The sequence below is a fragment of the Juglans microcarpa x Juglans regia genome, chromosome 6S, assembly GCF_004785595.1.
Source record: "Juglans microcarpa x Juglans regia isolate MS1-56 chromosome 6S, Jm3101_v1.0, whole genome shotgun sequence".
Lineage (NCBI taxonomy): Eukaryota > Viridiplantae > Streptophyta > Magnoliopsida > Fagales > Juglandaceae > Juglans > Juglans microcarpa x Juglans regia.
Window position 1 is genome coordinate 21,087,149 of NC_054605.1, and position 25,850 is coordinate 21,112,998.

At 36.8% G+C, this 25,850-nt stretch overlaps 3 protein-coding genes across 5 annotated transcripts; 2 read left to right on the forward strand and 1 right to left on the reverse strand.

The window, feature by feature from the left end:
* Nucleotides 1-2,146: 2,146 nt before the first annotated feature.
* LOC121237467 (trafficking protein particle complex subunit 3-like) lies at nucleotides 2,147-5,123 on the reverse strand. Its single transcript, XM_041134203.1, has 5 exons — nucleotides 4,964-5,123; nucleotides 4,637-4,734; nucleotides 3,933-4,032; nucleotides 3,244-3,426; nucleotides 2,147-2,484 (listed from the first exon to the last, which is right to left on the reverse strand). The coding sequence occupies exons 1-5, from the start codon at nucleotides 5,018-5,020 to the stop codon at nucleotides 2,362-2,364; spliced, it is 561 nt and encodes a 186-aa protein (XP_040990137.1). The 5' UTR covers nucleotides 5,021-5,123; the 3' UTR covers nucleotides 2,147-2,361.
* Nucleotides 5,124-6,815: 1,692 nt separating this feature from the next.
* Nucleotides 6,816-19,642, forward strand: LOC121237486 (transcription initiation factor IIE subunit beta-like). Of its 3 annotated transcripts, none has more exons than XM_041134229.1 (5): nucleotides 6,816-7,005; nucleotides 11,087-11,350; nucleotides 12,422-12,553; nucleotides 12,694-12,810; nucleotides 19,113-19,642. In XM_041134229.1, exons 2-5 carry the CDS (start codon nucleotides 11,093-11,095, stop codon nucleotides 19,458-19,460), a joined length of 855 nt encoding a protein of 284 aa, XP_040990163.1. In that variant the 5' UTR covers nucleotides 6,816-7,005; nucleotides 11,087-11,092; the 3' UTR covers nucleotides 19,461-19,642. The 3 variants fall into 3 exon arrangements, with proteins under 3 accessions (XP_040990163.1, XP_040990165.1, XP_040990164.1); XM_041134231.1 differs by lacking the exon at nucleotides 6,816-7,005 and adding an exon at nucleotides 7,584-7,661; XM_041134230.1 differs by lacking the exon at nucleotides 6,816-7,005 and adding an exon at nucleotides 10,764-10,869.
* A 3,377-nt stretch (nucleotides 19,643-23,019) lies between these two features.
* On the forward strand, nucleotides 23,020-25,551 carry LOC121237479 (polyubiquitin). The gene is made up of 2 exons (XM_041134215.1): nucleotides 23,020-23,173; nucleotides 24,023-25,551. The coding sequence occupies exon 2, from the start codon at nucleotides 24,023-24,025 to the stop codon at nucleotides 25,394-25,396; it is 1,374 nt and encodes a 457-aa protein (XP_040990149.1). The 5' UTR covers nucleotides 23,020-23,173; the 3' UTR covers nucleotides 25,397-25,551.
* Nucleotides 25,552-25,850: the final 299 nt, after the last annotated feature.

Consider the following 25,850-nt stretch of genomic DNA (forward strand, 5'->3'; position numbering starts at 1 on the left):
TTAACAGTTGTATTGTCTGATGATTGTTGTAAGAAGTAGAGACCAGCTGCTTTTCTACCCTTCCCAATCATCTTCCATGGGGTAAGGCCCTGTATATAGCAAATCTCAGGCATAAAAATAAAGCAACAATTCTGATCAGATGTAAGCTTAGTTACTGAAAGAAGATTATATGCAAAACTAGGAACACATAAAACATCTTTCAATACTAAGCCTTCTGATAAATGGACAGTACCAAGATGTGTTACTGTAACATTTTCTCCATTTGGCAATTTAACAAAAGTATTAAGAACTTGTGTGATTGTGGTAAAAAGATTAATAGAATGGATAATGTGGTCTGTAGCACCTGTATCTATGATCCAAGTGCTAGAAGCAAATGTTAAATTCTCATTTTTCATAGATGAGAAAGTTGAATGAGAAACTGTATTACCTGAAAAGGAAGACAAAGGATTTGATGTGGATAGGACATTAGCTGCCTGATGACTGGTTTTGGATGGTTCAGTTGATTGTGGTCGAATTAATGCCAATAGTTGCTGATACTCTTCTTAAGAGAAAGACATACAATGCTGATCAAAGGGTGTACTCGAGGGTTGAGTCATAACTTGGTTTGCTGATGAAACTTTTCCCTTTTGTTTGAAACTTGGAGGGTATCCATGTAATTTGTAACACTTGTCTACTGTGTGATTGGTCATTCCACAGTGAGTACACAATACTTTTTCTCTTCTGTACTGTTGTTTTCCAGTGTTATTCTTTGGAGCTTCAACTCTTTTGTTCATGAAAGCTACATTAGGTTGAAAACCTACTCTTCCCATAGAACCAACCTCCCTTTGTTTCTCTTCTTGGATTACCAAAGAAAAAACTTTGGTAATTGATGGTAAGGGTTCTATCAACAAAATCTGACCCCTAATATGAGCAAATTCCTCATTCAACCCCATCAGAAACATGATTACATGTTGGCGTTGATGATATTCAAGAAATATACGAGCAGCACCACAACTACAATTTTTATATGCCCCACATGTACAGCTAGGTATTTGATTATAATTCATAAGCTCATCCCACAAACACTTAAATTTTCGATAATAGACACTCACCGAGATTTGATCTTGAGTTAAAGAAGACAGCTCTTTTTGCAACTGGAAAATCCGTGGTCCATTGCCTTGAGAGAACTGATGCTTCAACTCATCCCACATATCCTTAGCAGTTTTTGCATAGACAACGGTTTCTCCAATATCTCTTGACACTGAATTGAGAATCCATGATAAAACCATGCTGTTACACCGATCCCATTTAGGATATGAAGAATCTGCTTCAACTGGTTGGGGAATCGCACCATTGATGAAGCCTATCTTGTTCTTGGCCTTTAAAGCCATTTCCATTGATCTACACCAACTATTGTAGTTGTCTCCCGTAAGGAGATTCGAGACCAAAATCGAACCAGGAGAATCTCCATTTTGGAGATGAAATGGACTGGAAGAATCCTCTGAAACAGAGGAAGAACTAGAAGAGCTAGAAGAGCTAGCCATTCTTGCAGCGGAAAAACGGATCTTGTAGTGAATCCGAAGCAAAACCCTAAGATTATTGCTCTGGTACCATGATGCAACTTCAATCAAGAAAGGGTAAAGATCGAAGAAGAAAGAAGCAGAATACTCCTGATTTTTATTCAATCTTTTTACTATACATCTGGTTACCATCTATTTATATACAATGAGTTAACTAACTCATAGTAAAAAAGACTAAAACAGAAAAGAACTAAACTATATAGGAGGACTAAACAGGAATTTACAACTTAGACTAAAAAATGAAATTTATCATTTACAATAGAGGAATAATTGGGTGATCATCTATTCTGCTGAAATTGGTTTTTTGAGCCCCTCACTAATTTTGGTGACAAACCCCAATGATCTTTATTTTTTTATTTTTTTTATAACTGCCATAGTTATCTTTATTAATGTAGCAAATAATGACTTAAATTTCTACTCTTCTAGCACTTAATAGATTATAAACCTGTGACTTTTTAAATTACTGCCTGAAAAACTCGCTAGGCTTAATTTTAATTTTCAAAAAAAAAAAAAAAAAAAAAAAAAGAATTCTTTGTAATTTTTTATAACATTCAAAAAAATGATGTATAGCTAAAAAAAATTAAACGTAAAGAAGGGATATACATTTAATAGGAGAGGGAAAAAAAGGAGTCTGCCCCGGTCAACCCCAGCTGTGATACAAATAATCTTCATCCAACCCTATAATGTTAACTGGTGTCAAGTGTCAAACCAAGTTACCACTAGCATTCTATTATTTGGGAAACAAAGATGAAACAAGAATCATGTATTGTGTACAAATAACATTCGAGCTTTGTTGGTTATGTTACTCGTCATCTTTGTAAGGGTACTCTTCGGGAACTTGCTTCAAAAGTTTCACCTGCAACTCGAATGCATCATCCCCTCGAAGCATGTCACGGACCCATGTAACTTCAGTCTTCATTGACACCTGATCGTAGGAAAACATTGCAAAACTATTTTGAGCACCAGTTACATCCAACAAACTACGTTTATCGAGATACTATAAAACAGAGCAACAAGCAGACTATTCTCCTACTTAAAAAATAATAATAATAATTCCATGACCTTTTTTTTTTTTTTTAAATGATGGGGAACCACCCCACAACAGAGCCCTTAGGACTCATCCATAGAACCTAAACCCCTAGGGAGACTAGCACAACAACGACTCATCCATGGAACCTAAACCCCTAGGGAGACTAGCACAACAACCCACCGCCATGACCTCCTACTTAAATCGCAGTTTGATCGCAGGGGAATCGAACTTGTGACATGGGGCTCATGCACACAAGTTTGCCCTTACCACTTGGGCTACCCACAGGTGGGTAAATGAAATTTCAACAATTCCATGATACCATATTCATAAGGTAAATAACATGAGATATGGAAGTGCTCAGATAAAAAGACTACATTCTCTGACCTTCCAAAAAACCCATTCAGGTTCACCCACTTAAATCACGCACCAAAAAAAAGATATCAAGTTGGGCGGCCTTAGTTGCCCTACACAACTCTAAACCAAAATAGTTAACCAGTGATTTAGCTTTTCCAGCCACGCTTGATGTAAGCCATAACTTTTGGAGAAAGCAATACGGTACACAGAATATTTCTCAGGTATTTTTATGATGTGCCAAGGAAAAAGAAAACAATGGAAGGAAAATGATAAAGATCTGCAGTAGGATGAGGAACTAACCATCTCTAAGGCTCCTCTGATGACTCCACTCAATACGTTGCAATAGTATAGACCTTGACATGTATCAGGGAGCTCAACAAAGTCTACCAGAGGATTATCCTCTAAGATGATGCTGCAACATGTACCATCAGCATCCCAATTGCTTACAGATGCAGTGACCCCTAAGAACATTTTAAAACCAACCTAAAAAAAAGTATCATGACTCATGAGTACATACATGGACTAATACCCATTTCATATTAGAGGCTGATGCAGTACAATGGCTTGCAAATCACACATACATGACACTTAAAAATACTCTCAAACCTAGCAAAATATGAGAAGAAGGCTCTGCTTTTAAAACGCCAGCCAAAACATGCTAAAGGGAGCCAACAAAATCCATACTACATCATCAGAAAAAACAAGATCCATACTAAAACAAAAGCAGAAAAGGGCAACACAGATTCCATCAGACCCCCCCCCCCCCCCCCAAGAAAAAAAAGTCAACGCCACTTTTTATTAAATAAGATTTTATAAATATATTCAGTTTAAGAAGCTGTAGTAAAAAAAGGACAGGTTTTTTGAGGGAATGGTTCATATATTGGACTAGAAGCAGTAATAGAGGCCATAATTTATATAACACTTTGCAATTTTTTAGAAACTGTGAGAAGATTGGAAGCAAACAATTACTTCAAATGATAATAGCACACCTTAGCAATTACTTCAGCGGTCTCTTTGAAGTCAATGCATCTGGAGACATTAGACTTCGCTAGAAACTCATCAACCAGTCGAATTCCTATATTATAGCCCCTGCAAGGAAACTAGATGCTTGATTAACATGGTAACTTCCCGTTTAATAATAATCAATCAACAGTTTTGCATTAGATGCTTTGATATCAACACTTACAACTTGTTGGCAGAAGGGCATTACTGATAGACACAAGGGAAATATGAGTTATGCAACGCAATATCAGAGGGGAAGAAAAAGACCAAAAAGCATGTCATATTCACTACAAATTAAATAATCATAGTAATAAAAATATACTACCAGATACATCAATTTTTTTAGGCTGGTTTGGCAATTGACAAAGATAATTCATCTTCTGTGCACTTATCAAAAGCAAGTTCTTCAACTGATATTTTGGACATTTAACTAGTGAAAACTGGTTTGACTTTGTTCAAAGATACTTTTTAATCCAAACTAAATACAGAGATTCAAAACAAAACCGTTTCATAGTAATTTGGGCAAAGCCCCTTAAATGTCCCACGATCAGCATCAAAAGTCAATCCTGGCCTATATACCGCGCTGAGAGGTATGTAACCAAGGTAGATTCTTACAAGCAAGTCGAAACGATAACTTCCGTGTCATATTCATTTTCAAATGAAACATAAACGGAAAAATCACATAAATTACATTTGGTCCAGTTGTTTATTCACTTCTTCAACCTCCTCCAGATCTGTAAGCAACTGGCGCACAATCGCCCCGTACGTCAGGGTAAACAGCTCCGCATTCTACATGATTTACAAATTTCACGAATCAATAGCACAGTAAATAAAAGAAATGAGTAGATTCAGTCTCAAAATTACGAATCAGTGGTTAGTGAATTCTATCACGAAACGCAAAGGAATAGGGATTCAGTCCCAGTACGACAACCTAGCGCGACTTTTCTATTTCTTTCTTTATGTTTAATGTCGGTGACAAACAGAGAAGGAAAAAGGGAACTGGGTTAATTTTGCTTACTACGCGTTCAACACTAGCGAAGATTGCGTCGCCGGATCGAGGACCAACAGGAGCCATAGCGGATCTGAATCGAGCTCCGGAGGCTGCTTAATCTGAGCTTTCGGTTCGAGAAAGAGTGAGGGTAACGCGACAACTCGTCGAGTTACATGAGGAAGGCTAGGCCGGTGGCCCATTGAGCCCGTGTGTAATGGGCCTTCAGCCCGACGTTTATCCCTGATGAAAGTATTTCGAAGTAAATAATCGTCATCTTATTCTAAATTAGTGCATTGACAATGATCTAGTCATTGTTAAATCTAAAATTTGATTAAAAATTAAGATTTTGGCTAAAATTAAAATTATTAGAGAGGATAATTAATATTGGATTATTCATCTAAAATTTAAAATAATAATATAATATTAGATATTTTAATAATAATTTTTTATATTTTATATTTTGCAAATAAATTATATATTAATTAATAATTTAATTTTTACTTAAAAATATTGTTTTCTAACTATTTTTTTCTCAACCTAATTATCTAATAGCAACCATTGAGAATACTTTTAGAGTAAAATATTATTTTTGAAATGAATAGTGGCTGACTAAATTTGAATAAATTGATCAATTTACTATATTTCAAAAATAAAGATTTAGAATTCTGACCATAATGCAAACCATTTTTGAGCTACTTAGTCAACATTTGGTTAAGCACTGGCATTTGGCTTGGTATTGGTCAATGCTAGTGCTCTTAATCATGTTTTATTTACAAGTTGGAGTGTAAAAATATTTTTCAGATTTGATTTTTCAAAACATTAAATGTTAAATTATCTATAAATTTATTTTTTTTTGTAAAATAAATTTAATAGATTGTATTAAATTATATCAATTTATAAATTTACTTTTTTTGATATTATATCAACATTTTTCTTTATATTATGCCATCATATTGTAATTCTAACGGTGAATATTTTTATTTCATAAATGATAGGCTGATAACAATACCTGTTAAAAAAAAGGTCGATAACAATATAAGCACTTTTTTCACAACTACATATTAAATTTTCTAATTTGAATGGATCTAAATTTAAAAATATTTCAGGAATAGTTCTATAAAATGTATGTTTTAATTACTACTAATTATTTTTATTTTTATTTTTAAAATAATGCAGAGATATGCCTTCACGAAATATATGGTTAAACACAATTTATAAATTTAATTTTTAAAAACCAATTTGTATATCGTTGACATTTGTCGAAAATACTGGCACAGAGATATTTCACAAAAATAATTTTATAAATTTGTGTAATTTAATATAATATAGTAGATCTATTTTATAAGTTTATAATATAATAGACTAGAACTTGTAAACTACTTTATAATTTTATAATATAATGTAACGTAGCAAAATACCTATCTTTATAAACTTTTGAAGTATCGTCTATTTTTATAATTTTTCTCAATTTATCTTATCTAATTATTATAATTTTTTTAAATTTTTACACAAAATAAAATAAATAATTCTACTTTTTCAAATTCTAAAATAAAAATAATATTAAAAGTTAAAATATTTTATTTGACTTTTAATTTTAATCTCAACTCATTTCACTTATCTTAAAAACAAACGAGACTTCAAATGTTTTCCAAATAAATACATAGGCTTGGCTAGGTTTGTGGAGTATGTGTTTAGATGTTGGATTGAGTAGAATTAAATTAAGTTGAGATAATAAAATATTATTTATATATTATTTTTTAATATTATTATTATTTTAAAATTTAAAAAAATTAAATTATTTATTATATTTTATATTAAAATTTTAAAAACTTGTAACGATGAATTGGGAGGATCGTTTAACTTCCGAACGAAGGTAGGTGGATGAAAAAAGCGCGTGGACGCCCGCATTTCAGAAGAAGCGTACTGATTTGAGTCATTTCCTCCTCAAACGACTCGGCAATCCCACCTATACAGATAGCACCTCAGAATAGATCCCTAACCTTCACAATTGCAAGAAAATAAAAAATATCAGAAATCTCAAGCGCAGCTTTGTTCAAAACTCTCTCAAGGTATTTTCCGAATCTCCGATCTCGTTTCGTTATCTTTTGCTTTAAAGATATTTTATCGTTTTTCGTTAGAATCGATATTTTCAGATCTTTCAAATTGTTCTTGATAGATGCATTTTTTCGATTTTCTAATTGTGGTGGTCAATTTTGTTATACGACTCGTAGCTTTATTCTAAACTTGGTGTAAAAAACTCAACAACGTGTAAACACTAAACACATTATTTATAGTGGGATTCATTACACTTATAATAAAAAAAAAAAAAAAAAAAAAAAAATTCTATATCTATATATGATCCACTCAGCGAGAACACTTTCTTTATACTAGTTAATTTGGATTGCTTTTATATCGATAATGGGTTTAATATGCTAATAAATAAATTTGCAAATGAGATATTAGGAGAATGAAGTTGGAATCATTAAATAAGAAAAGAAATAATGTAGTTGGATAGCTAATATCAACGGGTTAGGTTGTTAGCCATCACTCAAAAGATAGCGAGGTCTGAGTTGAGTTGCTTGCAAACTTCCAGCTCTTTTCTTTGGTCCTTGGTGTCCTTGTTGCAGTTGTGGGATCATATGCTTTTGCAGCTTCACGATATGGGCATTCTAAACTTGGGAATTTGCATGCTGTTCAGGCTGGATTAGATCGAGATTAGAGTAGGGTATACAATCTTTCTTAAGTTCCTGTTGTTTACAGTCTTCTCAAAGAGTCACGTTGATATCTTCTGGGTATGAAATTGTTTTATTCTATTTGCATATCGGTCGGATGTGTACACCAACAATGTAGAGAATTAGAATTGCTGCTCTTTTTGGCTGGTAAAAATAAAACAGTATTTGTCTATGAAAAATATATAAAATTCTATGTGCGTCCTTTTCCTTTGAGTCTATTTTCAGATTAGAAACAAGTTTTGGTTCATTGATCACAATTAAGCCATTCACTATACATGATGTACTTGGAACAAATATGCTGTTCAAGATGCATGATTTGGTAGTGGCAGCCATATGCTGTGGTCTGGTATCTTATTCTACTTATTTATGTTGGTTCTGGTCTGGATAGAAGAATGGGCATCTACTGCTTTGTTTTGCTGTGATACCCCCCCATATGATAAGAATAAGGGTAGGTGGTGTATGAGATCTCACATTGCTGGAAATTAGAAGTTTTTGTTCTTTATAAGGTTCCAATAGGGCTCTAATTGTATCATTGACTAATTCTTTTAGAGAATAAGCCATGTGGTTTTAGCCTTCCATTGAGGCATTGCAAATGGTATCATAGTCTATCCCAACCAGAAATATGGGACTTGTGCCGTGCCACCTACAATGGACTGGCCCAACGAGGACGTCGGAAATTTAAAGGGGGTAGATTGTGATACCCCATATAATAAGGATAAGAGTAAGTGGTATATGAGATCTTACATTGCTTGGGAATGAGAAGCTCTTTATAAGGTTCCCCGTTCCAATGAGACTCTAATTGTATCATTGACTAGTCCTTTTAAAATATAGGCCATGTGGTTTGGGCCTTCCATTGGGGTGTTAGATCTGCTCTTGGGGCATCTACTGCTCTTTTGGATAAATGTAATGAATTGTGAAATCCCAGGTTTTGTTCCCCCTCATCCTAGCATGTTCTTGTATGTGTGAGTACTGTATGAACTTTTGCTCCTAAATTCAAGAAAAAGTAAATTAATAATCAGTCTCCATGTTGGGAAATTTCGTCAATAATTTCTAATAGCATCTTTGGAGTGTACAAGCTGATTCAGTACCTTTTTCTTCAGCTTGTTTTTACTGTCACCTATGATTCTCATGTAAATCACTTATGACATCGAGTCAATCATCATCATCTGTAGTTGATACATTTGAAATGGAATCGCCAAAATCTTGGCGTGGTTTGAAAGCACCTTCTATCTTCGTCCTCGCCCGTCACACTATTTCAACTAAGTTTGGGAACAACAATTAATATCAGGAACCAAACCAACTGATACGTGCAGGAGCAAAAAATGTCGCATTCGACAAAAGGCTCAAATTAGATCTCAATCACAGTATAAAAAAAAAATGTATGAAAAAAAAAAATCAGCAACTAGTCCAACTGATGATTTGGAAATAACTAGAATATCATTCAGCTCCTTTGGAGTTGAAAACTTCACTTCGACTACACTCTTCTCAAACACTCTAAAGATAAATATTCAAAGATGATTAGCTTTGATTCCAAAGTAGGTCCAGTCCCGTTTTGATAACTTTTCATCATGGCGATCTGGATTCATTATCATTTCTCTTATTTATTTTTTCCATGGCATGGATCCCTCACATCTGAACTCTTCCAGAATTTGCTTATTGCCCATCAAACAGTCCAAAGAATTTTCATGCAGATTGATCAATTCAGAAGGCACCCACATTCTAAATTTTCTGATGCATGTCGAAAGTAAGTATTTTATGGTCTGCACAAGTACAACAACCTTCGTTTCATTCAATTATGACAAAAGCCTCAATTAAAGTTATTCACAGGCAAACCCAAAAAGAAAAAAAATTAATTCAAAGATACATAATGCTTTTTGGTGGGCTAATTAAGTGTCTAGTTTTGCATGATCGGTGTATACAAGAGGCACAACAAATGGGGCGTTTTCTATTTTTAGGTGGTGTGAAAGAAATAATCTACTCACAGCAATTAAGCAACTCCACCAGTTATTGCAGCAAATAAAATATTATCACCACTATGGTTACAACATTAAATTCTTTCTTTGTTAGTGTAGGATGGGATGTAAGGTGAGGAAAATAGAAAATAAAAAATATACCAACATTCAAACAGAAAATAAACATGACATCTCCCAAAAATAGCTTACATCGAGGCACATTTGTCAATCAGAAAACTTAAAAGGAAAACTTTTCTTAGCAGAAACAACCAAACAATTTGGATTGAGATCTTCCCTACATTTTCTCAACAACCAAACGAGTATCCAAAAACATAAACAAACAGTGGCTGAGAAGAAACTAATTACGAGAAAATACCCAAAATCAGCAACCAAAATACACAAAAAGCAAAAATCCAACAAACACAAAACCGCAAATCCAAGAAACACAAAAACACACAAAATGATTCATGCTGGGAAACAGAAACAGAATGGAGAGAAAAAAAAACCCTTCTTTCGGTCAGTTCTTACCCTTGTCGGCGGCACCAGACGGTGGCGTTTCGAAGCAGTGAGAAGCACTGTGCAACGAAGCCAAGCGGAAGAGAATCAAGCTTTTTTTTTTTTTTTGGGGGGGGGGGGGGGGGGGGGAATTGTATTTTGATTTTTACAATTGGTTATACTAAAACACATGTTTCATTAAAAAAAAAAAAAAACAAAATACAGGTCAGCTGGTGTGTGGAGGTTGAGCTACGGGGGGAGGTCGTATAGAAGGACTCTTTTTTTTTTTTTTTAATTTCTAGTTGGGTTTGTTTTTGTATTCTGAATATATAGGATTTTTTTTTTTTTTTTAAATTTCTGAAACTGTTCTTTTTTTTTTTTTGGGGGGGGGGGGGGGGGGGGGGGGGGGTATATTGTACAAACAGATGATGCTAGTTGCCCTTTAGTATATCGTGAGTGGGTCTTTCCACAGGGACTGGCGTGCCTTGTCTGTTGCCACAGTGTTATTGAATTACTCTCTTAGTATCTTCTTGGATTTGATCGAGCATTCATCAACTGCTTTCCAGAATTTCCTTCTGTTTGATTCGTTAATGAAGTGTTAGCACCTGTTCCTTTCCAAAATAAAGCTGCAGTTCCTTTTGAGACGAGTAAAAAATTTCCTGAAGGGACTTCTCTCAGATGCACTTAGTCTTATCGCTGTATCCACCGGAGGACTCGAGAGGACTTTCGGGCCCTGAGCCATAGGAAGAGTACAGTACTCTTCTTGAATTTCTTTCAATTATTAATACCGTCTAGTCTTTCTTGAATTTTCCATGTTATGACACAAGTTTCATTCAAGCCATTTACTCAGTTACATTTTAATTCTTGCCAATTTTCCCGTATTGCGTGTAAAAGCTTTTATTCTTTTAGTTCATAGTTTTGCATGTTAATGGTGGGTTGTAGCAGCACACAATAAAAGTTAACTTTTTTAGGTTTACATGGCATTGCAAGAACAATTAGATAAATTCAAGAAGCAGCAAGAGAAATGCCAGTCAACCCTCACAAGCATTGCTGCATCTAATAAGGCCACAAACAAAAAATCCACGTTTGTACCTGCAGCACCGTCAGCTAATGCAAGAACCCCTGCTCCTGCTGTCAAATTTTCTAATGACACAGAGAGACTTCAACATATCAACAGCATTCGGAAAGCCCCTGTAGGAGCTCAGATTAAGCGTGTTATAGATCTACTGCTAGAGGTTTAAACCCAACTTTTCCATCCTTTATATATCCATATGTATTGTTACCTGATGCAAATATTTATTCCTATTGCCATATTTGTGTTTCTCATTGCTGCGATGATTGAAAGGATGTGAGTTTCCTCTAGAAGACAGTCTATAAGTTTTTTCATTGATTTTTCTTCAAAGTTCGATATTTTTTAATCAAACTTAGATTTGTGCAACTTTATTTTATAATAAAAAATGCAAGTTGTGGGATTTGAGCTTTGCTAAATCTTGAGCCATGTTACAATGGAATTAGTGGCCAATGAGGAGTTGGAGGAGACCCCAATACTCAACATTTATGAAAGGGTGATGATGGCTTGCGAATGGGAGAGAGAAGTTCTTGGAGTTGATGTTCCAAGAAGTTTCAATTTTTACCAGTCCACTTGGAGTATTAGCCAATATGTGGCCTAGCCTTTCATTGCATTGTTACACTATTATTGATATATCTCTTTCACTGTTGTTTTTCTTTTGTTGATAAAAAGTGGTATTTCTCTTTACGGCAATGTTACAATTATTTTGTGTACCATTGACTGGAACCATTGACCTGAATTAGGGATATTAGGCCTTCATAGGTCCTTTTTTGAAGAAATTCAGGCTAAAGTCATGTTTGGAAAAAAAAGCAAGATGGCTTAGTCCAGAATTGTGTTATTATCTGTGACTCTACTGGTCTCTTTGAGGATGGTTGTGTCATTTTCCACACAAGTCAAACAGTACCCTTTTCCTCAAATAATTGGGCAGCCTTAAAGCTTTGTTCGTATGGCCTTGATATTATGGGAAAAACTGATAATACTTGATAGACATTCGTACTCCCAATTGAAGGTAATTGTAAAGTCTATATATTTGTGGGTAATCTGTGGTTATGATTTAGTTTCAAATACTTATAGGGTGTGTCACCTCTTGATGCAGGAGGAGGATCGATAGATGCTGAGTCGTTGAGATATCTCAGCATCTGTCAATCCAACTGCATCAGCCCTCCCCCTTTTGATTTATGAGATCATTAAATGTCAACATGAGTTATACCGTTATAGTGGCCTTTCATCTTTGCAGACTAGGCAAGCCTTCACACCTGAGCAAATAAATGAAACCTGCTATGTTGACACGAATGCCAACAAAGCTGTCTTTGACAGTTTGAGGAATAACCCGAAAGTGAACTATGATGGGAAGCGTTTCTCTTACAAGGTAAACTGATAAACTTACATTGCCCAGACTTTTATAAACTGATACCTTTTTGGCTTTACCATTCAAGCTGTAAATAATCCTTTTTCTTTATATCTCTTTCATGGTAGATGGCATTTTGACTTTTCTTATTTCATATGCAGTCCAAGCACGATCTGAAGGACAAGACTCAACTTCTTCACTTAATAAGGAAATTTCTGGAGGGCATAGCAGTCATTGATCTTAAAGATGCATATCCAACGGTGATGGAAGACTTGCAGGTACATGCAATATGTTTATGTCTCATTTTGTTTGATGAACTTCTACTTCTTAATATTCACATTTTGAGAATACCAACAGAATTTTGTTTATAGTAGTCTCTGAAAAACCAGGGTTTCTTTTAACCTAGGGGTGTGCAGCCTCCCATTTCTGTAAGGGGCAGTTTTGCATCTAGCACATGGGAGAGGAGGAACTTGGGAGGTGAATGGTTATCCCTAGCCTATAAAAAACGGATTGATAAAGAAAGGTTGCAAGGAAAGAGTCTCATATTGCTGAACAAACCTTTGAGTTCTATAGATTTGATTCTCTGTATACAAGTCACCAATCTGGTTCAAAGGTGGCTGGTAACAGTTTAATGGTGGGATTTGAAAATCCCATCAATTAGTGATTTCCTGCATTCCCTTAGTGTCAGAGTCGCTAACAAGGTGGAACTGATAACTCTTTTGCTTAGTATGATGAAGCAAAAGGTTCTAGTTTTTGAATTGTCATTAATAAAAAAGGAGCAAATTCTGTAATATTAATGTGTTAAATGACCTTAGGACTTATCAGGAAAAAAAAGTGATAAAATGGCCTTGGAGATCAAGTCAAGAGTATGCCATCGTCCTGGAAAAAGCTTACCATATTGGCGTTATATCCTAAAAGTTGCATGCCAAAGGTGGGACTCACACATATCTACAACAATCCGGAATATCACGAAGTATTCTTTCTGTTTTTTTTTTTTTTTTTGATAAGTAAAACAAGAATTTATTAAATCACCAAGTGTCAAAATACAGAGAAAATGCCCTAATTATGTAGGCACATTAGAAACTAGGAAATCATGAAGGCCCATGCCATTAAAGTCTACGGCAATGGCCCAAGTACAAAGAGTTCTAAAGAAAAACAGCTTTAGCTCCTCCAAAGATCTTTCTTTATCTTCAAAAGTTCTCTCATTGCGCTTCTGTCATAGACACCACATAATACAGATAGAGATCATCTTCCAAACTGCTTTGATCTGTCTCGCCCCACGAATCGAAGTCCAGCAAGCCAATACATCCAGAACTGTTTCCGGCATAACCCAGGCTAACTCCATTCTTTTAAACACCTCGTCCCAAAGAGTCCTGGCTATCTCACAGTGTAAAAGTAAATGATTCACCGATTCACCCCCGCTTTTACACATACAACACCAATCTGCAATAATTATCCTCCTCTTTCTTAGATTATCCGTGGTTAGAATCTTACCCAACGACGCTGCCCACACAAAGAAAGAGGCTTTGGGAGGAGCCTTATGACACCAAAGCCTTATCCAGGGAAACTGTATCTCTGGAACTTGTGTGAGAACCTTATAGAAAGAGTGAACAGAAAACACCCATTTCCTTGCAGGACACCACCACAACCCATCTTCCTGCTGGAGGTTTGGACGAACAGAATATAGGAGGCTATAAAAATCTACAAAACTCTCCATCTCCCAATCCTGTGCCGCTCGATTAAAATTGATGTTCCAATGAATGTTCCTACCTGAGACTTCCATAACCTCCGCCACTGTGGCATTTTTGGTACTTGCAATCAAGAAAAGAGACGGAAACAAATCTTGTAGAACACTGTTACTACACCAAGCATCCTTCCAAAATCTAATCTAGGAGCCTGTCCCTAGTTGCAATCTAGTGTGACGGTAAAAGACCTCCCATCCTCTTCTAATATGTTTCCATAGCCCCATACCTGATGCTCCTCTAACTTCTCTAGTACACCACCCCTCCCCTAAAACACCATATTTGCTCTCAATCACAGTCTTCCATAAGGCCTCTGGTGCCTTGGTATATCGCCACAACCATTTGCCAAGTAATGCCCTATTAAACAACCTCAAATTTCTAACACCCAAACCGCCATTGGCTATAGGACGACAAACCATCTCCCATTTAACTAAGTGGAATTTAAACTCATCTCCTAATCCCCCCCACAGAAAATCTCTCTGTAATTTCTCAAGTCGACCCGCCACACTTGCCGGTAAAGGGAATAATGATAAAAAGTAGGTGGGTAGATTAGAAAGTGTACTTTTGATTAATGTGATCCGGCCCCCTTTCGACAAATACATTCTCTTCCACCCTGCTAGTCTCTTCTCTACTTTTTCAATCACTGTATCCCAAATCGTGTGTGCCCTCGACGCTATACCCAGCGGCAATCCCAGATAAGTCATAGGAAGAGACGTTATCTTACAACCCAGTATGTCAGCCAGCACCCTTATATCCTGAACTTCCCCAATTGGTACCAACTCTGATTTATCATAATTCACTTTTAAACCAGACACTGCTTCAAAACACAGCAGCAATGCCTTCACAGCCCTCAACTGGGCTTGATCAGCCTCGCACATGATGAGCATATCATCTGCAAACAGCAAATGTGAAATAGTTGTAATACCCCTACTCGGCGCTCCAATCTGGAAACCACTGATAAAACCATTAGTCACTATGGCTGAAATCATCCTACTTAGTGCCTCCATAACAATAACAAAAAGTAAAGGAGATAACGGATCCCCTTGTCTCAAACCACGAGAGCTTGGGAAGAAACCCTTTGGACCGCCATTAATCAACACCGAGAAATGTACCGTAGATATACACCATCTGATCCAAGACCTCCACCTCTCTCCAAACCCACACATACCCAGTAAATAAAGAAGGAAATTCCAATTAACATGATCATACGCCTTTTCCATATCTAATTTGTACATAATCCCTGAGTTGCCAACCTTCAATCGACTGTCGAAGCATTCATTGGCTATTAAAGCCGCATCAAGGATCTGTCTACCCTTAACAAAAGCATTCTGCGGTTTAGTAACAATCTTCCCCAATACCCCACTTAATTGATTGGCAAGCACTTTTGCAGTGATCTTATAAACACCATTCACTAAACTAATGGGCCGAAAATCTGTGATCTCAATGGCCCCAACCTTTTTAGGGATCAATGCGAGAAAGTAGTGTTGAGACTTTTCTCAAATTTTCCTAACGAGAAGAACTCTTGAAATACCTTCAAAAGATCCTCTTTAATCACCTGCCAGCACTCCTGGAAAAAACCCATAGAGAATCCATCCGGTCCGGGAGCCTTATCTTTTGCCATCTTCTTTACTACTTCAATAACCTCTTCCTCTTCAAAATCCCTCTCCAACCTGGTGACATCCCCAAGATCAATAGTATCAAAAGCCAATCCGTCTAAAGTAGGCCTCCAACCCACCTGCTCAGTAAGAAGCTTCTCAAAGAAAACGACCACGTGATCTTGAATAACTTCTTCTTCTCTACTCTTAGCACCCTCAATTCTCAGCACTTCAATGTTGTTATTTCTTTTATGTGAGTTTGTCATTCTATGGAAGAACTTCGTACTCCGATCCCCTTCTTTCAACCAAAGAGCTCTTGATTTTTTGCGCCATGAGATTTCTTCCTGTAAGATTACCCTCTCAAGATCAGCATCCAACAAAGTTTTCTGAGCGTGTTCCTCCTCATTAAGTGGCCTCCCTTCTTGCAGTCTTTCTAACTCCTGAATTTCCATCCACTTTGTATTTTTGTTCTCCTCCACATTACCAAAAGATTGTTTATTCCACTCCTTTAAGTCCCTTTTTAAGGCTTTCAATTTGCTTGCAAAAATAAAACTGGGTGTACCTTCAAAATGATACGAAGTCCACCATTGTTTAACCCTTTCCACAAAACCTTCTAACTTCAACCATATGTTTTCGAACTTAAAATACCTTCTACCATTACGAATACCTCCACAATCTAACATAATAGGCCAATGGTCCGATATTATACGTGCCACACACTTAAAAGAATATGCAACCATATATCTCCCTATGTACTCCTCCACTTTCACTATCACCCGTCTATCCCACATTACCACAACTCCTCCCGAAGCCCCTGAAGAGGCCAAATATACCCAATCTACATAAATATTGCTCCATAAACTCCGAATAGTCCTCCTACTAATCATCTTCAACTTCGTTTCTTGTAAACATACAATATCCGCCTTCCACTCACGGAGTAGACGTCTAATCCAAAGACGCTTCTCTACCTCGTTTAGACCCCGGACATTCCAAGATACAATCTTGGGCTTCATTGGGAAACATTCAGCCCCTTCCCTTTTACCTTATTCCTGCTGGAACTAGCTTCCGAGTTCATCGACCACATCAATCTTTTTAATTCCTGACTTTTCTTCGTGTTCTCCCTCTTTTTTTGGTGGTGTCCAGCTTCCATAGCAGTTAACAAGGCTATAAACTGCTCCTCATACCCATCACACTCAATTCCCACAACATGTTGAATTTCTTTTGCTTTATGAATAACCCAATCTGATACTTGATCTGGAAAATAGTAACTTAATGGGATAGGAATGCCCATCTTATTGTTCTGAAAATTCTGAAACTCACTTTCCACCGAAAACTCCTCCAACCCACATGCCTCTGGGATGAAAAGTTCGTCTTCCACGGAATGCATAAAATCATCCGAGTCATCCTCAACCTCAGCCAACTCGAACTCCTCAACTGGTTTCACAGACACTGTCGTTGGGGCCAGAAACACCCCAGCACCACTCATCGGCGAACTCTGGTTCTTCGTAGACACAGAAACACCAGATTCGAAGCCTGCCAGGGCCTATCGCGTGCAGAACTCCGGCGAAACCTCACCGGCCACCCCCACTGCCTCCATCGGCGTCGTATGTGTCCCCGCAGCCTGATCCCTCACCGTCAGTAAGCTGTCCGGCATGAAACCGAGACTGAAAAGCTCGGTAGAGGGTATCGGGCTAGGGCTCGGGTTCTCTATCTCCTTAGAATCGGGTTCAGACCCACTAATTTGGGCCCTGGACTGAGGCCCGCAGCCTTGGGCCCTGGGTTGAGGCTCGCTACTTTGGGCCCTAGGTTGAGACGGCCCAGCCCCACCAGATAGGTCTTGTGACTTGGGCCGACACCAGACATTCCAGCCCTTTCCCCTTTTATTTTTTTGTTGGGCCCCCTTTATGGACTTTACTCTGCCCACTTCCCATTTCAAAGCCTTTTGACTTAACAGCTACTTCTTTCTCCTTAAAAGAACCGACAAAAGCTACAATTGTAGCCATATCTCTCTACAAGGCACGCAACTGCCCCTGCATTTCCAGCAATTTTCGTTGCACCTTCCATGTATGCTGACACGCCACAGAGGCCCTGCCAAGAGTATGGCTCAACGTCCCACCACGCCAAAGCCCCTTACCTCTGTCAGAGACCTTTGCACCAGCCACCGTCTCCTTCACAGTCCTCGGTAGTGACGAAGAGAGGACCTCCTTATACGACCGCGCATAGTGCTTCAGCCCCCCTCTTCCATCACTCGGTTGACCTCCACCAGGCCAACCAGTGACTTTAGTGTCCTCCTTCCTTTGCTCTAACAACACCTCCCTCATCTTCCTCCAACCCCATCCATTCTCACCTTCTGGAATACATAAAATATTTCTTCTCCCCCCCTGATTATACTCTGAAATTTCAATATATCTCCCTCTCCTATTTGCACATCGTTGAGCAATGATACTACTAAAACCATCTCGTGTTGCTGAATACACCTCCTTTTTCCCTCTGCTTAGGCTCTTCTCTAACACCTTCCCAAGCCATTGAATTGAAGAATACCCCAGCATCACCGAGTTCTCTGATTTCCAGCTACGCTCAGTGACTCTCAACCCACCACCTCCACATTTTGCTAAAATAAAGCACTTTGATTCAATAACTACTTCTATAAAACGACCCATCATGACCATCACCACTTTAGAATACAATCAACGCAACAATGGTGATGCAAATACATTTCAGGGAGCAAAACGAGAAGAAAAAATGTGCATGTGTACGGAGAGAAAATATTTAGGAGAGAGGATATTGAATATTTTTTATGTTAGATATCTATATGTTTTATACTTTAAATGTTAGATTAGATTAGATTCACAAATAGATTTTCCTTACAAAAAAGGAAGTGTGGCTTTGGAGGTGTATTTTGGGAGTGAGGCGATTCCTCGTTGATTTTCGTTTGGTTTTTATATGTCCGCTTATTCTGCTTGTCTTTTAAAAAAAGGAGAGTTGTTGTTTTTTTTTTTTTTTCCATTTCTTTTATTGTCTATCTTGCTTGCTCTTTGTTTCAGCTCTGAGGAAATTCCTTTTTATATTGATTTTCCATTTATCTTAAAAGCAAAAGCATCTTCAATTTTCAACAAAAAAACGTCATGGTGGTAGTAATGGACTAGTTGCCTATAACGTGAAACATTATTTACATGTTGGTACTATTACCTATTTCTCTTCCTTTAGGCAATAAAATTTGTTGAATTTTTTTTCTTCCCTTAGGCTTTGAAAGCTGCGGGTCAGATTTGGCTGCTATCAAACTTCGATTCACAGGAAGACATTGCTTACCCAAATGATCCCAGGGTGCCCCTTAGGGTGGATGATGACCTCAAACAGCTGTTTCGAGGAATTGAACTGCCTCGTGATATGATAGATATCGAGAGGGATCTACAGAAGAACGGGATGAAACCTGCCACCAACACTGCTCAAAGGAGGGCCCGGTCAGAGGTTCATGGCATTTCCTCAAAGCAGAAGCCAAAGAAGAAGAAGCACGAGATCACTAAGAGGACAAAGCTGACCAATGCCCATCTACCAGAGCTTTTCCGGAACCTAGAGAATAGTAATTCCTGAAGTTCGGATGAGCGGTTGGCGAACCTTGAAAAGAAGATCAACAGCGGGCTGCGATATAGCAAATGCTCCTATGTCAACTCGCATGGGTTATGTTTGTAGATATCAAGTGTTCTAGTACTGATAAATCCAAATTGATTCTCTTTCCAGATCTGCATACAACTGTCCACTGCTGTTGTACTCGAGCTCTTGTTCCATCACTTTGATAGCTAATCGCAGATAGGAAGAAATATCCCATCGCATGCTCATGCATTATCCTTCCCTTCCGCCTTCCTGTTAGGTAGGCCTGCACACAGACCTGCCCAAATCAGATTTGGGTACAACCCGACCTGACCCGTAATAAAGGGCACACTAATTCAGCCCAGCCCGACCCGCAAAATTCTGGTCAGGTCAAAATCCGTTGTTCTGTTTCTCTTCTTTCATTCCAGCCATACACATTGGAGGGCAAAAAGACTCAGATGACAGCAAAAATCTTGAATGAACAAAATCTTACGGATGACTGCAAAAGAGAAGAAATAATTTCTCCCTAAACTAACCAAAACTGACTACTCTCTCCTCTCTCTCTCAATTTAATTTCTCTTTTCAAGCTACTCTTTTTGGGTGCTATAGGAGAGGAAATAATGATATAGAGAGGAAAAAGTAGGTGGCGGTTTGACCTTTAATGAGATTTTCAAGAACTCTTGAAATAGGAGAAGAAGATAAAAAAAAAAAAAAAAAACCAAGATTTAAAGGACTAGCTTCTTTCATGATTTCTTATATTAAGGCCCTCAGCCAGTCAACTTGTTGCGGACATCAGCTTGAGACCATATTTCACCACAATAGGCTTCTTTGCTTCTACAGGTTTTCCTTTGGCCTCTGCTCAAGCTCTTTCCAAGAGGCGATCCTTCTTTGCAGCCCTGTCCTCAGGCTTGTACTCGAGAAGCATCTTAAACAGGTTTGTTACTAGGTTCTTGCCGAGGGTTTGGTAAACTGGTTGAGAGCTAGAAGGACCTTGAGCCTCTACTTAGGATTCTCTTCTTCCTTTGGATCTTAACGGTCTTGGGCCACAAGTGCAGACAAACGAAGATGAAAAATAGGGACAACAAGTAGAGAGGAAGAACGGTGACTAGGGTTTGAGGAGAAAGAAAAACATTATGGTTTGGTGATTGGTTTTGACCGACTTTGAGAGTTGTTAAACTGACTTGTTGCATAACCCGATCAACCCGATTTTATTCAGATGGGACTCAATCGGGTCTTTCAGTTGGATCGGATCCAGAACCCTTTTGCAACTGAATCCTGATATTCGGCCATAACTAGATCCAGATTCAGATCCGATCCAACCCACCCGGATTAATCCGGAAATAATCTGGACAGATAATTGGATTCAATCCGGATTGTAACTAGATATCCAGATTTTTCACCTTTTTTTTTTTACTATAAATTTGAATATCCAGGTTATAACTGGATTTAATCAGGGTTTTTAATACTTTTCCTTTATAAAAAAATAATAATAATAACATTATGCTTAAATTGCCCAGATTTTTTTTTAAAAATAATTTAAATACTTTTTAAAATATTTTTATAAAAAAATAAATTAAAGAACAAAATGTAAAAATGCAAAATAGATAATATTGTTTTTATATCACTAAATTTACAAAGAACAAAATAAATAATAATATATCACAAATAATTAAACTAATACGTAACAATGCAAAATAAATAACACTGTTGAATATTTTTTATGTATAATTACTCATCAAACAACTTGTATTATCAAATTTGCAACAAAATAGTGTTTTTAAGAAGAAGAATAGGGGAAAAAAATAAAAATAAAAAATAAAAGGTTATGGAAAACCAGGTTAAAAATAAGATCCGTAACCGGATCTGTACGAATATAAATTTTTTTTACCCACCCTGGACTAATCCAAGTGGATAACCACCCGAATTCACTTAAAATTATTATTTTCCAACTATCTTTTTTCTCAACCTAATTATCTAATAGTAGTCATTAAGAATATTTTTAGAGTAAAATATTATTTTAGAGATAAATAGTGGCTGACCAAATTTGAATAAATGGATGAATTTACTATAGCTTACAAGTGGAGTCTTGGAGTTTTAACTACTCTAATGTATACTACTTTTGAGCTACTTAGCCAAAATTTGGCTAGACACTGGCATTGGCTAATGCTAGTACTCTTAATCGTGTCTTATTTACCAGTTGGAGTATAAAAATATTTTTTTAGATTTGATTTTTCAAAAAATTAAATGTTAAATTATCTTTTAAATGGTGAAGGTATATCTGTGCATCATTTTAAAAATTAAAATAAAAAATAATTAGTAGGTAATTAAAACATATTTTTTATAGAACTATTCGTGAAATATTTTTAAATTTAGATCCATTCAAATTAGATAATTTAATTAAAAAATTAATAATTTAATATGTAGTTGTGAAAAAGTGCTTATATTGTTATCAACCTTTTTTTTTACAAGTATTGTTATCAGCCTATAATTTATGAAATAAAAATATTCATTTAATGTCAAAAAAGTAAATTTATAAATTAATATAATTTAATACAGTCTATCAAATTTATTTTACAAAAAAATAAAATTATAATATGAAATATATGATTAAACACAATTTATAAATTTATTTTTTAAAAACCAATTTGTATATTGTTAACGTTGGTCTAAAATACTGACACAGAGATATTTCACAAAAATAAATTTATAAATTTGTGTATCTATTTTATAAGTTTATAATATAATATATTAGAACTAGTAAACTACTTTATAATTTTATAATATAATGAGAAAATACCCTAAGTGCTTCCTCTCTTGTAAAAAATCAAGAGTTTCATATCTGATTTTCGTCAGAGGGAGAAGAGGCTCCGGCTTTCTCCTCCTCCTCTCTATCATTCTATCTTTCCTCTATTCACCCATCTTGTCTATCAATTTTTTTTTTTGTTTAGTTTTATTTTATTTTCTTTAAGGTCGAAAAAGATAGATCTATATTTTTTCGGTAACTTTAGAGAGACACGTGTGGCTGAATCAGATTCACCAATAAAAAATTATTTCAAGAAAAGTGGTGATTTTATAAAAATCACTGTGCATGAGGACTACGTGCCAGCTCTTCCAACAACTCATCTCAACATACGTACCAGATCACCAAATTTGTCATCATTAAGGTTGGATTTAGATATTGAACTGAGTTGAGTTGCGATGATAAAATATTGTTAGAATATTAATTTTTAATATTATTATTATTTTGAGATTTGAAAAAATTGAATTATTTATTATATTTTATATTAAAATTTAAAAAAATTATAATAATAAATTGAGATGAGTTGAGTAACTAAACCTTTCAATATTAACATTTGTGATTGGAAAGAGATAAATGTAGCGATCTTTATAAACTTTTTACCAAATGTTTTTCAAATAAATACGGAGGCGTGGGTAGGATCGCGGAGGATTAGGTGGATGAAAACGGCGCGTGAACGCCCTCATTTCAGAAGAAGCGTGGCGTAACTGGTGTATTATCAGAGAGACGAATATAATCTTAGCGTGTAGGCGACGCAATTAACACGTGGCACTATCCTACTGATTTGACTGATTTCCTCCTCAAACGAGTCGGCAATCCCACCTATAAAGATAGCACCTCAGATCCCTAATCTGCACAATTGCAAGAAGATAAAAATATAAGAATTCTCAAGCGCAGCTTTGTTCAAAACGCTCTCAAGGTATTTTCCGAATCTCATTTCGTTATCTTTTGCTTTAAAGATATTGTATCGTTTTTCGGTAGAATCGATATTCTCAGATCTTTCAAATTGTTCTTGATGGATGCATTTTTTCGATTTTCTAATTGTGGTCGTCAATTTTGTTATATTTCCTGCGGACCGGTGTATTTTCATACTACTCGTAGCTTTATACAGTGTTTCTGGATCTTCTTGTTGGATTCTTAACGTATTTTTCTTTAATTTTGAAATTTTGAGGAAGTTTAATTTTGATCTAAAAAAAATAGATTTTTTAGCCAGATACCATTTTCTTTATACTTTTTTCTTCTTCACCGCTGAGACGATGTTAGGATTTTTAGTGGTCTGTGCGCCTTCGTGAATAGATCGTGGTAGTCGCATTGTGGATTGATGTGATAAATGGTTTTGATGATTTTTACAAGCGTAATGGTTATCTCCGGAATATATTTCATTCGGTTGATTGAGAATTCTAGTAATTTTCAATACCTGTGAATTGGGGTAAGGAGGTCTGTGTTTGTTGATGAAAGAAAATAGCGTAGTGGTTATTTTTGAGCAATAATGATTGAAAATTCTGAAAAAACCCTTACATTGATGTCTGGGTTAGCGGTTCAAGTTGTGAGTTGAGATTCGCGAGTAATATTGAGGAAAGGGAATATGAATTTTACTTCTCTTTGGAATCTGTTTGGACTATTCATTTTGTTTTGAGTTCAAATTCTTGTCTGAGCTTCGGAAGCAATTCTAAGAAACTGAGTATCCGTTTTGGCTGTTACATTTATGAGCAGAACTATTCTAACACTTTTTTAATTTTTTTTTTTTAATTATTTGGAATTAAAACAGATGCAGATCTTTGTTAAGACTCTCACTGGAAAGACAATCACCCTTGAGGTGGAAAGCTCTGACACCATTGACAATGTAAAAGCCAAAATTCAGGACAAAGAGGGTATCCCACCGGACCAGCAAAGGCTTATCTTCGCTGGTAAGCAACTTGAAGATGGTCGCACTTTGGCTGACTATAACATCCAAAAGGAATCCACCCTTCACTTGGTGCTTCGTCTCCGTGGTGGTATGCAAATCTTTGTTAAAACCCTTACTGGAAAAACCATAACTTTGGAGGTTGAAAGCTCGGACACTATTGATAATGTCAAGGCTAAGATCCAAGACAAGGAGGGTATCCCACCAGACCAGCAGAGGCTTATCTTTGCTGGAAAGCAGCTGGAAGATGGTCGGACCCTTGCTGATTACAACATCCAAAAGGAATCAACCCTCCACTTGGTGCTCCGCCTCCGCGGTGGTATGCAAATCTTTGTGAAGACCTTGACGGGAAAAACTATAACCTTGGAAGTTGAAAGCTCGGATACCATAGATAATGTCAAGGCAAAGATCCAAGACAAGGAGGGTATCCCACCAGATCAGCAGAGGTTGATCTTTGCTGGGAAGCAATTAGAAGATGGAAGGACATTAGCCGATTACAACATTCAGAAGGAGTCCACCTTGCATTTGGTGCTTCGTCTGCGTGGAGGAATGCAGATTTTTGTCAAGACCTTGACTGGAAAAACCATTACTTTGGAGGTTGAGAGCTCCGATACCATCGATAATGTGAAGGCTAAGATTCAAGACAAAGAAGGTATCCCACCAGACCAGCAGAGGTTGATTTTTGCTGGCAAGCAGTTAGAGGATGGACGGACCTTAGCCGATTACAATATTCAAAAGGAATCGACTTTGCACTTGGTGCTGCGTTTGCGAGGAGGGATGCAGATTTTTGTGAAGACTCTGACCGGAAAAACCATTACATTGGAGGTCGAGAGTTCAGACACAATTGACAATGTCAAGGCGAAGATTCAGGACAAAGAAGGTATTCCACCAGATCAGCAAAGGCTTATCTTTGCAGGCAAGCAGCTTGAAGACGGGAGGACTCTTGCAGACTACAATATTCAGAAGGAGTCTACCCTTCATCTGGTGCTGCGCCTGCGTGGTGGGATGCAGATCTTTGTGAAAACATTGACTGGGAAGACCATTACCTTGGAGGTCGAGAGTTCTGATACAATTGATAATGTGAAAGCAAAGATTCAGGACAAAGAAGGAATACCTCCAGATCAGCAGAGGCTTATCTTTGCGGGCAAACAGCTTGAAGATGGAAGGACTCTGGCGGATTACAATATACAGAAGGAGTCCACTCTGCACCTTGTTCTTCGCCTTCGTGGTGGTTTCTAATCTGTTTCATTCCCGTTGTGTAATGGCTCATAATATTTGACGAACTTGCTATAATTTGGTGCTTTGGCATGGTAGTAGTATCTTGTGGGAACCGTTGAGGGGCCACGTTCTGGTCAAGCTATCGGTCATTTAAATAAAGTCGTGCTTTCCCTTAATGCATGCTGCTTGCTTCGGTTGAGTAAAGCACACGTCCTTACAATATGCGATGCTTCGTGTTTGAATGTGTATGTTTGGGTTTCTAACTATATGTATATGGTTCTTGAATAATTTTTCATATTTAAGTACAACCTCTCAATATCTTCGTTCACCTTCTTGATTCTGTAATCTGCATCCAAAGACGGTTTTTGATATCTACAACTTCAAAATAGAGAGAAAAATCTAAGCAGTCAACATATTGCTTCTCAGCCTAGGGCAATGAAACCATCAGCCATTAGCAATGTGATCATCTACTTAC